Below are 12725 nucleotides of genomic sequence, written 5' to 3'. Positions count from 1 at the left end.
GCCCCGTCACCGCCACTGCCATCCCATTCACCGCCCCGTCACCGTCCCCGCTGCATCCATATAAGCCTTTTTCCTTTCACTCCCTCCTTCCAATTTGAGCCGGGAACACTAGCGATCGCACGGTCCCCGCGGCCACTACCTGCCTGCCCGGTCGATCCTGGTGTTTGGCCGGCTCTCTCCCTTCTCCTCACCTTGGTTTGTGGGTTTTCTTTTTCGGCAACCTGCGCGCTTTCCCAGGGAGCCGCACACGCGCGGCTGCTCAGTGTTCGATCTTCTGCTCTGCTGCAACTTCCTGTTTCCGGTTGCGTCAGAGCAGAAGATCGAGGCTGAGCAGTGGCAGGTGTGCGCGGCTCTCTGGTAGCGTGCGGGTCGCCGAGGAGGAGGATCTGCGGACTGGGGTGAGGAGAGGGGAGAGAGCTGGCTGGACACTGGAATCGATTGGGCGGGTGGGTGTGAGCTGCGGGGACCGCGCGATCCTTCATGCCTCACTGCGGGGGACAAGACCATTCACCGCCCCGCGGGCGGTGAATGGCCTTGTCCCCGTCGCCGCAGCGACTGCTAGTTTTCTTCCCCGTTTTCGGCGGGTGACCCGCGGCTAAAATGCGGTGGCCGCGGGTAAACCGCCACCGTGTCATTCTCTAATCCCTATTTTGAGGTCTTGATCATTTTCCATTTAGATGTTTTCTTTGATAATGGACGAATTTCCAATTGCTAGAATTAATTTTATATAATGTCAAAACAATTATTTATATCCAAAAATAATAATAAAAATAATTTTTATTCTTATATACCGCCAAAGCCATGGTAGTTCGAGGCGGTTTACAACAAGAAGTGCTGGACAATCAGCGAAGAGGTTACAATTCAAAGTCGTCAATACAGTCTTACATAATGGAAAGTTCTTAGGTTACTGGTTGAATTAACAGAGCTATAAAAATTCTTAGCTTACAAATCAGTTGAACAAACTCATTTTTACCAATTTTCAAAATTTGAAGTAGGTTGAGGAATGCGTGATAACGTTACTCAGCCAGTCGTTCCATTTGCCTGCCTGGAAGGCAAGGGTTCTGCCCAGGAATCTTTTGTAGTGGCAGGCCTTTATTGTCGGATAGGTGTGAAAGGTCACTTGGACACACAATGTCAGAGGCGTGAAGAAAGTACAAGTTTTATTCACAGCATGCATGCTGGACCCCTGAGCTCCAAGATGGCTCAGAAGTGCTGAAACCAGGAAGTTACAGAGATATTTATTCATTTTTCTGTCTATACAACTGAATTCTAGAAAAAGCTTTTCACGTGTTACTTTTCTTAACACTCATTGGTTCTAAGCTCACACTAGCAGGTCACTAGCAGGACACTTATCTAACTCTTGCAGTTAAATGTACAGAAGGGCAGGGTACATCATGGCTCAAACTCTTATCTATTCAGCTTACAATGTGGTAAGGTAGGGACATACATTTTAGGCAGATGAAGTCAATAGATTATACACTGTTTTCAGCTATGTAGGCCAGAGCAATATTTTAAACAACAGTTAACCATTTCATGACTCTACATTCCCCCCTTTCAGGCTGGCGTACCTAAGGAGCCAAGCCTGACAAAATAAAGTTAGGGGTCAGGAAAGTCGGGGTCCCCAGTGGGTAAGGGACGATACTGGGAGAGGGCCAATGCAGCAGTGGAACGTTTGACAGCAGAGTTCATAGTTCAGTGGAGCAGCTTTATGGCTATGGGGACCACACAGGGCAGGCAGCAAAGGAGCAGAGAAGACAGGGCGGCAACCAGCAAAATGATATTCAGTGCTGAACCAGAGGGCAACCAGGAGCTGAAGGTACCAGAGATCCAGTCTGCAGTAAGATCACGCCAGGTCTGGTCAGGAACATGAGCCAGTTTGGTGATACGATCCACATCGTTCTCAATCACTTTACTCAAGTTCAAGGCAGCAGTTGGAGAGGTTGAATTTATCACAGGCACAGCAGCTAGTAAATAGTCCAAAGCTAGACGATTCTGATAAATAGCAGTGCGCATTTTAGCATTCGCTCTGCCAATGGTACTCAAAGCTCGGGAGGTCTCATTGGTTATCAGTTTGAGTACAGCTTATAGACAAATAATGCAGTTCAGCATATAGATTGGGGTCCGATAGCCCCAGGTGTCATCCTCGGTCCATGTGGCAGGTTCATAAGCAGCAATGATCCGTTCTGCAGGCCAGTCATCACCCCATTCACCTATTTTAAGGGAATTGGTGGAAGTGGACCGCTTTTGGCGACCTCTGGTGTTGAATACAGGGGCTCCCAGGTGTTCACCATCGGGAAGAAACTGGGACGAATCATGCAAAGTACACATGTATGAGTCTAGTTAGCAGGCAACCAAGAGTAGGCAAACAGATCACAGAGCCAGTATCAACTATCAAGAGCTGACCATAATTCATAGGAAGTTCCATTAAGCAGTGTTTGAAGGGCGCTGAAGACAGTGGGAAGCAACAATGGAGGTTCACAAGGTCTATCGTGAAGGTCATGGACCTGACGTAAAAGTGAGGGTCTGTGAAGTCAGGTTTAACATGTCCAGCTGCATTGCCTCCCATAGCCACTGTTCTCCCATACCAGTCCCTCCTCATACAAAACATTAAGAGTCTGGCCTATAGTTTCAGCAAACTGTATAAACAGATTTCTAGTGATTACAGGATATTAGTATCTACTTTCATAATTTCATAAAACTGGGGAAACACCAAAGAGTGATGGACAGGAGCACATGAGCGGGATACAATTTGGACATATACATCAGTACCTGAGTCTCACCTTTTACCATCAATATACAATGCCATGCAGTCTCTGGCCTTCTGGACTTGGACATTGGCATTCCAGTTATATGGGTCAGTGATAGTGAAAACCATGGGATTACAGTAGCCTGTAGTACACAAGGGGCCAGAGCTAGGACCTATAGTAAGGGAGGCAGACGGGGTATTAGGGGGATATTTGTGTGGGTTATTGTAGGTAGCCCACAATACACTTTCTCATAAAGGACAGGCTCCACCATTAGTGAAGGTTTCCTCATAGGGGCAGTTCTTAAAGGCATCAGGTTATACAGACATATATACTTAGCACATTTGGTATAATAACGCTGTCAATCTAGGGAGCCACACAAAACTGTATTAGGGGTAGTACTATGACCTTGAGAAACATCAAATAGCACACATGTATCACAATACAAAGACACCGGGCGAGTGGGGTCTACAATAAGAGTCTAGTTGATAAGTGGACCCTCAACATTATAAATGCAGATTTCCGTCCACTTTTAAACTTCATCACCAGTAGATTGGAAACAGAAAATACCCTCAAATGTTTGACACTTTCTGTACTTAACTCCTTCATGCAAACAAACATCAGGCAAAGGGCTAGGGGCACTTGTTAAGTACAAAATACAGAAGAAAGAAACATAAGTGAGGGCAACACAAATATCATATATATATATATATATATATATATATATATATACTAACATAGGAAACTCATTTTTCTTTCAGGCACAACTTAGAAAACTTCAAATAGTTATACTCAAGACACTTGCTAAAGGAAGTGGTGAACCACAGGCAGTCAATTAAACTCAAACACTTATAAAGAATTATATTCAGAACACCTGCTAAGTACAGTGGTAAATATTCAGAACTTTTGAGGTCTTAGAAAGCTTCAGCTGAAGATCCGTGTTGTAGTGGAGCCAAGTTTCATGTCCGGACACCTTGATAACTGTAAGAGAAGAAATTAGGACAGTAAAAGGACCTATCCACCTAGGTTTCAGGGTGTCTGACTTCCAAGTTTTAGCCATACTGTATTTCCAGGGACATACCCATGAACTTGTGTAGCTATCGATAGTGGGGCCCTTTCCAGGACCCATTTGTGGAGCTCTTGAAGGGCCTTAGCTAAAGACTGGACCTGACTCTGGAGGATATCTGATCCCAGAGTAGCAAAGGAACCAGGATCTGGGTTCACAATGGGTGGTTGCCGGCCGAACATGAGCTCAAATGGGGCTTAGATGGGATCAGTGTTCCCTCTAAGCGGGCGGGTGTTGTGAGCAAACTTTTTTCACTGTGAGCTAAAAATATCGGGCGCCAGCAAGTTATGAGCCAAATAAATATGTTGCTTTCTACCACAGAACTTCCTTACGTTTGTATGGAATCTATCCCCTTTCAACTTTAGAGAGTGCCCTCTCGTTCTCCCTGCCTTAGCTACTAAGTCTATTCCCTTCAGTACCTTGAATGTTTCTATCATGTCCCCTCTCAATCTCCTCTGCTCAAGGGAGAAGAGGCCCAGTTTCTCTAATCTTTCGCTGTACGGCAACTCCTCCAGCCCCTTAACCATTTTAGTTGCTCTTCTCTGGATCCTTTCGAGTAGTACCGTGTCCTTCTTAAAGTACCAGTGCTGGACGCAGTACTCCAGGTGAGGGCGTACCATGGCCTGGTACAGCAGCATGATAACCTTCTCTGTCTCTTCAGTCCAGCATCTGCCCCTTCCATTCACTGTCTGTCTTTCCCTGCCATCTCTCCTCCTGCCCCCCCCCCCACCCCCCAATTTGGTCTAGCATCCATCATCTTCCTTCTGTTCCCCTCATGGTCTGGCATCTTTATCCTTCCCTCCCCCCTGTGGTTTTTAGCATATCTCTCTTCTCATTTCCTCCACTCAGATCTGATCATTCTCTGCTCTCTCTTCCCTTTTCTTCTCTGGTCTTCCTTCTCTATTTTCTGCCTCCATCTAAATTAAATTCTTTCTTACTATTTAGTCCCGTTTCCCTCTTTTCACTGTGTCTACACACAGCTTGTCACCCCTTTCCCTCACCCCTCCATTATCTTACTATTTTCTTCCCCCTTTATTTATCTCCTCCTTCCATCCAGTATGTGTTCTTTCCCCACTTCCATTCAGCATCTGCTCTCCCTTCTCAACTGACATCCATCTGCCTTCTGTTCTCTCTCCCTTCTTCTCACTTCCATCATCTGTCCCCTTCTCTCTCTCTCTCATCTCCTCCATTCCATCATCTGCCCCTTCTCTCTCTCTCTCTCCCCCCCCCCCCCAACTTCCATCATCTGCCCCCCTTCCCCTCACCTTTGTGGGTCACTTTCTTTCCCCTGAGGGTGGCTCATGTCACAGGGGAAGCTTTGGCCGAGCAGAACCGCTTGATTGACAGTGGAACTTACTTGATTGATGTCGATGCTGGGGCCCGTTGCCGTTTGAAGGAAAAAAAAAAAGGTGGAAAAAAGGAACCTGTAAAGGCGAGAGGAAGGGAAACCTCCAGGACAGCTGCTTTTTGCCCTCCTTCAGCGGCCCAAGAGTTCAGACCAGCAGCGGCAGCTCTGTATGCTTTTAACTTCGGCACAGAGCTGCCCCTAATCAATAGTTTAGCGCGGTTTCATGAGGCAGCCTCGGGGCCTTTGATAGCCGGCCCGCTTCGATGATGCGATGTGGGCCGGCCTAGCAAAGGCCCCGAGGCTGCCTTATGAAACCGCGCTAAACTATTGATTAGGGGCAGCTCTGTGCCGAAGTTAAAAGCATACACAGCTGCCGCTGCTGGTCTGGAGGTGCGGAGACAAGGCAGGAGGCAAACGCGGTGGAAGGCAGGAGTCCCGGCGAAGGCAGGAGTCCCGGCACAGCGACTGCAACAGGAAGTTGCAAGTCAGCTGACGCCGGCCTTTCGTTGCGGCGGGGACCGAATCCTTCGCGGACCGGCAAGATTTTGTTTGCGGACCGGCGGTTGAAGAACTGTGCTCTACACTGTGTGCGCTGTGACGAGAAACTTGTGCGCTGCGAGGTAATATTTTGAGCGCCAGCGCACCCCAGCGCAGCTTAGCGGGAACACTGGATGGGATGCATCTAATCTGAAAAAGAACAGAAGGCAGCAGGACAGGCCAGGACAGATTAGTTTCTTCAATTCATTTTGTGAGAAGGGTCTTAAGAGTTCTGTTTATTCTTTCGACCTGACCAGAGCTCTCAGGATAGTAAGCAGCATAAAATTTCTATTCAATTTGGAGGGCCTGAGCAATTTGTTGGACAACATCGGCAATGAAAGCAGGGCCATTGTCACTGCCTATAAAAACAGGGAGACCAAAGCACGGAATTATTCAGGAGGTGTTTGGTTACATCTCTGGCGCATTCAGTGCCAGTAAGGAAGGCTTTGACCCATCTAGTCAGGGTGTCTGTGAAGACTAGGAAGTGACTGAGGGAACGGGAAATGGGCATGTGGGTAAAATCTACAGACAGAACCTGTATCGGATATGTTCCAATAGGTTGGTATCCAAGAGGTGGCAGTCATCTGATTGGGAATTTTATTCTAGAACCGACAACACACTGTCGGACCATATTCCGGACTAGCTGATCAAGGTGATTGATAAAGAAATGTCTCTTGAGAGTCATTTTCATAGCTGGTTCTCCAGAGTGCCAGATCATAGCATCTTGTGACAATCGTGAGGGCCAGATGTTGAGGAATGAATATGAGGGTACCCGCTGTGCTTGTGTTTGAAGTATCAGTGTGTGGGTCTGGATTGGCACTTGAATTGGCGCATTTTGTATCCACCCCCCTTTCAGGACAGACTGGCCCAAAATAGTGCATGCCCAAGTCTGTTCCTGAGAAGCGTACTGGGGTGTAAGGGAGTCCAAAAAGGAATGATTGTATACAGAGGGGCCGAAAGAGGGGGCAGAGACTGGCAGCTCGGGCTGTGCGGTCGGCAAGGGCATTGCCATGAGAGACAAGGTCCGTCACGCGTCTGTAAGCATGGCAGTGCATAACAGAAACACGTGAGGGTAGTTGTACGGCCTCAAGAAGGTCAAGAATGAGGGGAGCATGATGGATCAGGCGTGATGGAGGCTGTAATGAAACCTCGATATTTCCAGATGGCCCTATGGGAATGCAAGTTAAGGAAAGCATATTTGGAGTCAGTATATATATTGCAAGACTGAGAGGCAGAGTGGCGCAGGGCAGAAGTGAGGGCATACAGCTCAGCTTCTTGGGCAGAAGGGCCAGAAGGCAGGGGCCTGAGTCAGAAGTTTTTGGAGGCAGCGAAAAGATGGGTCCAGACAAAAGGGGCTGAGTCAGCGCCTTTGGTGGAATCATACAGAGGACGAGCAATAGTAGAGAAATCAGGGATCCAGATGGGACAGTATCCTGCAATACTGAGAAAGGTGCTCAGAGCCTTGCAGTTATCAGGGACAGGGAGACTACAGACAGCCTGGACTTGGGTGTAGGAAGGGACCTGGATTTGAAAGCCAAGGTAGGTGACACGAGGAAGGCATACTTGAAATCAATGTAAATATGGCCACAGGAAAATTTAAAAGGCAGACCCACTATCTGAAAGACTCAGATAAATAATAATAATAACAGTTTATATACCGCAATACCGTGAAGAGCTATGTAGTTTACAAAAGATTAGAGAAGATACAAAATAATTGAACTTAAGATGTCTACTAACACATAAGAATTGTTCTCAATCCCTATTCTATATCAGGTTCCTATCCCAAAGAGCTGACTTATAAAATTAATCTAAATGCAGTTCTGGATCCGCCCACTAAGCAGGGTAGTCTGACACAAGCGCTCTCTAATGCAGCAGTCCCTTCACTATCAGCTGACTGGCAAAAATATTTACTTCCATATAAAAGCATTCCTAAAAATTACATTCTTACCTAAACTTACATGATTTATAAACAGAAATACAGAAACAAAGATTGGAATATACAGTAAAACTTTGGATTGCAAATAACTTGGTTTGCAAGTGTTCTATAAGACAAGCAATGATTAAATTTTAACTTGCTATACCAGCAACGTCTTGCAATACACATACATACAGTATAGAAGCATCACATTTTCACAACTGAGCCAATGGTTCCTCTCTATATGACGCTGCAGGAATGCAGTGACTGTTCCAAATGAGCAAGGGCTTGCAATACAAGTATGTATATTTTTGTACACGAGTGCCCTGGACTACAAGCATGCTTCTGGAACAAATTATGCTCCCAAACCAAGGTTTTACTGTACTCACAAGTTTAAACATTGTTCAATTTTTTTCTTTTTACAATCAACATGGGTCTCAGTAGAGACTTACTCCCCCTTCCTACAGAATTTCACAAAGGAGAGAGAGTTGCTTAAAGATCAAAGCGATCAAATTACAGATGTAGTCCTTTTCAGAATTTTTAAATTTAGACAAATAACTTCTAAATTTAGACAAAGAACTTCTTTTTAGCATGGAATATAAGTTCCAGAAATCATATTTTTCATTTACATACATTTCTAAATATAGATAAACATTTTATAACATAGCCAAAAACTTTAAATCTAAAACCACTTATCTGTTTCAGGAGAAACCGCATTTGAAGTGCTAAACAATTCATGGCCCTTATCAGCACAAAAGGAAAAGTACTCTCCTCTTATGCTGTGAACAACTGACAGTTTAAACTTCACTAATACATTTGGACAGACAGAACTCATAAAAAAAAAACCCGGGATACTTCAGGACTTGGGAATCAGATGAAGGGAAGAATTTGGCAAGGTCTGAAGCAAGGACGGTGAAAGGTTTTCCCATTGGAATGCAAAATAGGCTGACTGGAAGAGGAACCGACAGCAAACGAATGCATAAAAACTTGATGGGTTATGTCCTCTTCCAGGGAGTCAGAGGGGGCCAGCCCACATCAAATATCGGCCATTCTAACTGGCACAGACAAATAAGGGTTGATTTGTTAAGTATAATCAAAGACAAATTCCTTTTTTAAAATTAGCTAACATATCAAGGGATCCCCACAGGTAGACAGACATCCCCCCATTGTGCAATGGAGGACAAAAACACTTCCCTGAATTCCTGGCCCTGCCCGTCTCCGGACTAGGGAAACGCAGTACTAACAGGTCCACACTCGCTTCGTCCTCAAGGACGTCTTAGACACTCTCAAACACACAAAACACAACAGATTTCAGTTCAGTTACTCAACCAGAAAATAACAGTTCCTAGAATCCTTCCCCACAACTTTTCAGCGACAGATCACGTGGCTTACTAGACAGGAGACGAGAGACAGGATAGGGATGATCAATCCCCACTTACCAGATAGTGGCCACTCCAGGACAGAATTAAACTGATACAGGTTCTTGTACTTTAAACTGAGACTAGATAAGTCAGTTGAAGCGGTCCAACGTCCTGAGGTCTGCCAACCCCCCAAAAGGAAGGCAGCCGGCTAAGCAGACACATCAGCCGTAGGACCAGAAACAAGTGACCAATCGAGTAACCAGTGGTCAAGAGACCTTCAAGTCCCTGTTCGGAAGCTAAATGAAAGGTCACTTGGACACACAATGTCAGAGGCGTGAAGAAAGTACAAGTTTTATTCACAGCATGCATGCTGGACCCCTGAGCTCCAAGATGGCTCAGAAGTGCCGAAACCAGGAAGTTACAGAGATATTTATTCATTTTTCTGTCTATACAACTGAATTCTAGAAAAAGCTTTTCACGTGTTACTTTTCTTAACACTCATTGGTTCTAAGCTCACACTAGCAGGTCACTAGCAGGACACTTATCTAACTCTTGCAGTTAAATGTACAGAAGGGCAGGGTACATCATGGCTCAAACTCTTATCTATTCAGCTTACAATGTGGTAAGGTAGGGACATACATTTTAGGCAGATGAAGTCAATAGATTATACACTGTTTTCAGCTATGTAGGCCAGAGCAATATTTTAAACAACAGTTAACCATTTCATGACTCTACAGGTGAACAGATGTATTCTTTGTGTGGGCCTAATAGAACTAGCCAGGTTAAATTGAGAAACCAGGTAAGTGGGGGCCAGACCAAATATTGACTTATAACACAGACAAGAGAACTTAAACAAAATTCGCGCCTCCAGGGACAGCCAGTGGAGTTTTTGTTAATAGGGGCTTACATGTACCCATTTCTTCAGCCCAAAAATCAGTCGAACTGCCGAATTTTGAATGATTCCGAGTCTTAGAATGGTTTTTTTTGAAGGATCCCAAGTAAATGATGTTGCAATAATCGAGCATGCTTAAGATGGAAGATTGAACCAGTAAGCGGAAAGATGCTGCATCAAAGTATTTTCTGATGGCTCTAGGTAACTAAAAGTAACATTAATGCAAATAATGTTACTCAGAAAATAAACAAGTAACTGTAATATATTACTTTTTTCCTTGCAGTAACTTTAATATACAATAAAATTATTTGCCTTTATAGCTCATCCTCCCAGAGGAACTCATTTGTTACAAAGTAACTTGCCCAACTCTGGTACCTTGGTAGCTCTGCCATCTTTTATTGCCCAGCCTTCAGTTAACAACATATGCTTCATGAACAGTAAAAAGTTTCCCTTCCCACAACCAGGGCAGAACAGGTTCCTCCTCACTGTATAGATGCCAAATCGATAGCAATGTACCCACCCACGTGTTTACTCAGGGAAAACAACCACGGTTTCCTTGCCTGCCTCCGCACAATTTTATTCTTTTACCTTGACTGCACGCAGTAGATTTTATTTTATTTTTACTGTTGAATGCTGAGATGTATTTCCTGCATACCGGTGAGAAAATATTAGAGAATAAGCACGTGAGAAAGAAGAAGTCTTTCGTGAACATGCCAAAAAATCTTATTCGACATCCTTCCCTAGGCCTGTTGTCAATAAGGGCTTCTGGTTTACAAAACAGGAAAAAAAAAAATCACCCCAGAAAGGAGCTGGGAGGAGACGTCATTGCAAGGCTGGAAGATGGGGCGGGCTGCAGAGGTGAGACGCTCCGCCCACAGCAACCTCCCTCCAAGAGTTCCAGCAGGAAACAAAAAAAAAAAACCCTTCCCTACATTCATTCCCACCACCCCTCCTAAAGTCAGCAGCCCGGAGTCTTCATAGCCTTGGCCCCTCCTCCTCGTTGCAATTCAGTTTGCGTACAGGAAAAGAGCATGTGATTTTTATTTTATTTATTTTAACCACCAAAAAAAAAAAAAGGATTCTCGATCTTAGCAAACTTTTCTGGGGCGTTCTCCCCCCTCCCGCCGTCTCCTGCATGCGCGCCCCCATTCTAAGGAGGGGGTTAAGCGCGAGTGCTGGCCGGCGCTCAGGGTGGGAAGGGGAAGGCGAGCGGCGCTGACAGACGGTGCGGTGCGGGGAGGAGGAGGGAGGCTGCTCTTTTCGCCTTGCTCGCGGGGCAGGAAGGGAGTCCACTGGGCTGGAGCGGAGCAGCGGTTTGTGCCCTGCCTTTCCCCCCCCCAAGAGGAGATCGGCTTCCTCGGTCGGTGGCTGGTGTGAAAAAGGCAGGAAGAGCAAATATACACAGACTTCTTTTTTTTTTTCGGTCATGGCGGGTTGCTGCTTATCTCCCGAGGAGAAGGAATCGCAAAGGATAAACGCGGAAATTGAAAGACAGCTCCGCAGGGACAAGAAAGATGCCAGGAGGGAGCTGAAACTGTTGCTTCTGGGTAAGTGGTTGCTCTTAAATGCGTTCTCTGGGACTCATTGGGGGAGGGGGGGGGGAAACATTTTTTTTTCTCTCTCTCTCTCTTGAGGATTGGACTCGGAGGTTTTCAATGAACAAAACCAAATTTTGGGGCGGGGGCTACGTTGTTGTCTCTTTCCCACTTCTTGCCATCCTTGAGCTTTCCTATTCTCTCAGAAACAAATGGCAAATAGCCACTTACTTGGAACTAGAGGCAAATCCTTTACTTCTAAACACCGACATCTGGTCTGAGTACGATGGGAGCAAGTTTAGAGGGGGTGGAAGTTGTGGTGGCTTTCCTTTTTTTTTTTTTTTTTTTGTTGGTTTCCTTTTGCTTTTCTGCGATGCCCAGCTTACCTTCCTACTCCAGCCGGATCACGTGCATGTTCCTGGAGGAGGGCAGCAGACGGCAGGGCCTGGCCTGGGTACATTTGCTGTGCGGTGCCGTTTGTGCTTTTCTCTTCATGTCAATCGGACGAGGACCGGGGTGAGAGGCGCACCTGACAGCGGGCGGGGTGTTGGGGGAGGGGGGAGGTCGCAGCGCGCGCTCTAGTCTGCTCACCTGCCGTGCTGCCCACTCCTTCTCTCTTAGCCTCCTCGATAGAATCACACTCGGGCAAAACCAACCAACCTGATAAATCTCTCCCCCCCCCCCCTCCTATCTTTTGAAATGATGGGGAAGAAAAATATACGTCAAGACTTGCTGACCAGAGCAACTCTCTTCTCCGGTCATAAACATATGCTACAGGTTAGGGAGAAAACAACTTTCTTAATAGGGCTAGATAGCTCATGCTTGGAGGAAAGGTTTCTCGCCAAAGTTTCCAGTCCTCAGTGCTCTGAAGAGCCTGTATTTATCCCAAATATTATGTGTGTGTGTGTATATGTGTGTGTGTGTATATAAGCACATAAGCAATGCCTCTGCCGGGTCAGACCTGAGGTCCATCGTGCCCAGCAGTCCGCTCACGCGGCGGCCCAACAGGTCCAGAACCTGCGTAATAATCCTCTATCTATACCCCTCTATCCCCTTTTCCAACAGGAAATTGTTCAATCCTTTCTTAAAACCCAGTACCGTACTCTGCCCTATTACATCTGTGTATATATGTGTGTATATACATATGTGTGTATATATATATATATACCGTATTTGCCGGCGTATAAGACGACTGGGTGTATAAGACGACCCCCCAACTTTTACAGTTAAAATATAGAGTTTGTTATATACTCGCCATATAAGACTACCCCTTCTTCCGCACACCTTCTGCACAACAAATAAAACTTAAAAGAACATCAGAATTTAT

General features: G+C 45.7%; 1 protein-coding gene across 1 annotated transcript in view; it reads left to right on the top strand.

The window, feature by feature from the left end:
- Positions 1 to 10816: 10816 nt before the first annotated feature.
- The window catches only part of LOC117351584 (guanine nucleotide-binding protein subunit alpha-14), a 343853-nt gene continuing 341944 nt past the window's right edge, over positions 10817 to 12725 (top strand). Inside the window, exon 1 of the mRNA XM_033927074.1 lies at positions 10817 to 11410. Within this exon, the coding sequence (XP_033782965.1) occupies positions 11290 to 11410 (121 nt within the window). The 5' untranslated portion in view covers positions 10817 to 11289. The remainder of the gene's footprint in view (positions 11411 to 12725) is intronic.

The sequence above is a fragment of the Geotrypetes seraphini genome, chromosome 1, assembly GCF_902459505.1.
Source record: "Geotrypetes seraphini chromosome 1, aGeoSer1.1, whole genome shotgun sequence".
NCBI classification, from domain to species: Eukaryota; Metazoa; Chordata; class Amphibia; order Gymnophiona; family Dermophiidae; genus Geotrypetes; species Geotrypetes seraphini.
The sequence above is the reverse complement of the archived record's forward strand: the minus strand, read 5'-3'. Positions and strand labels throughout refer to the sequence as shown.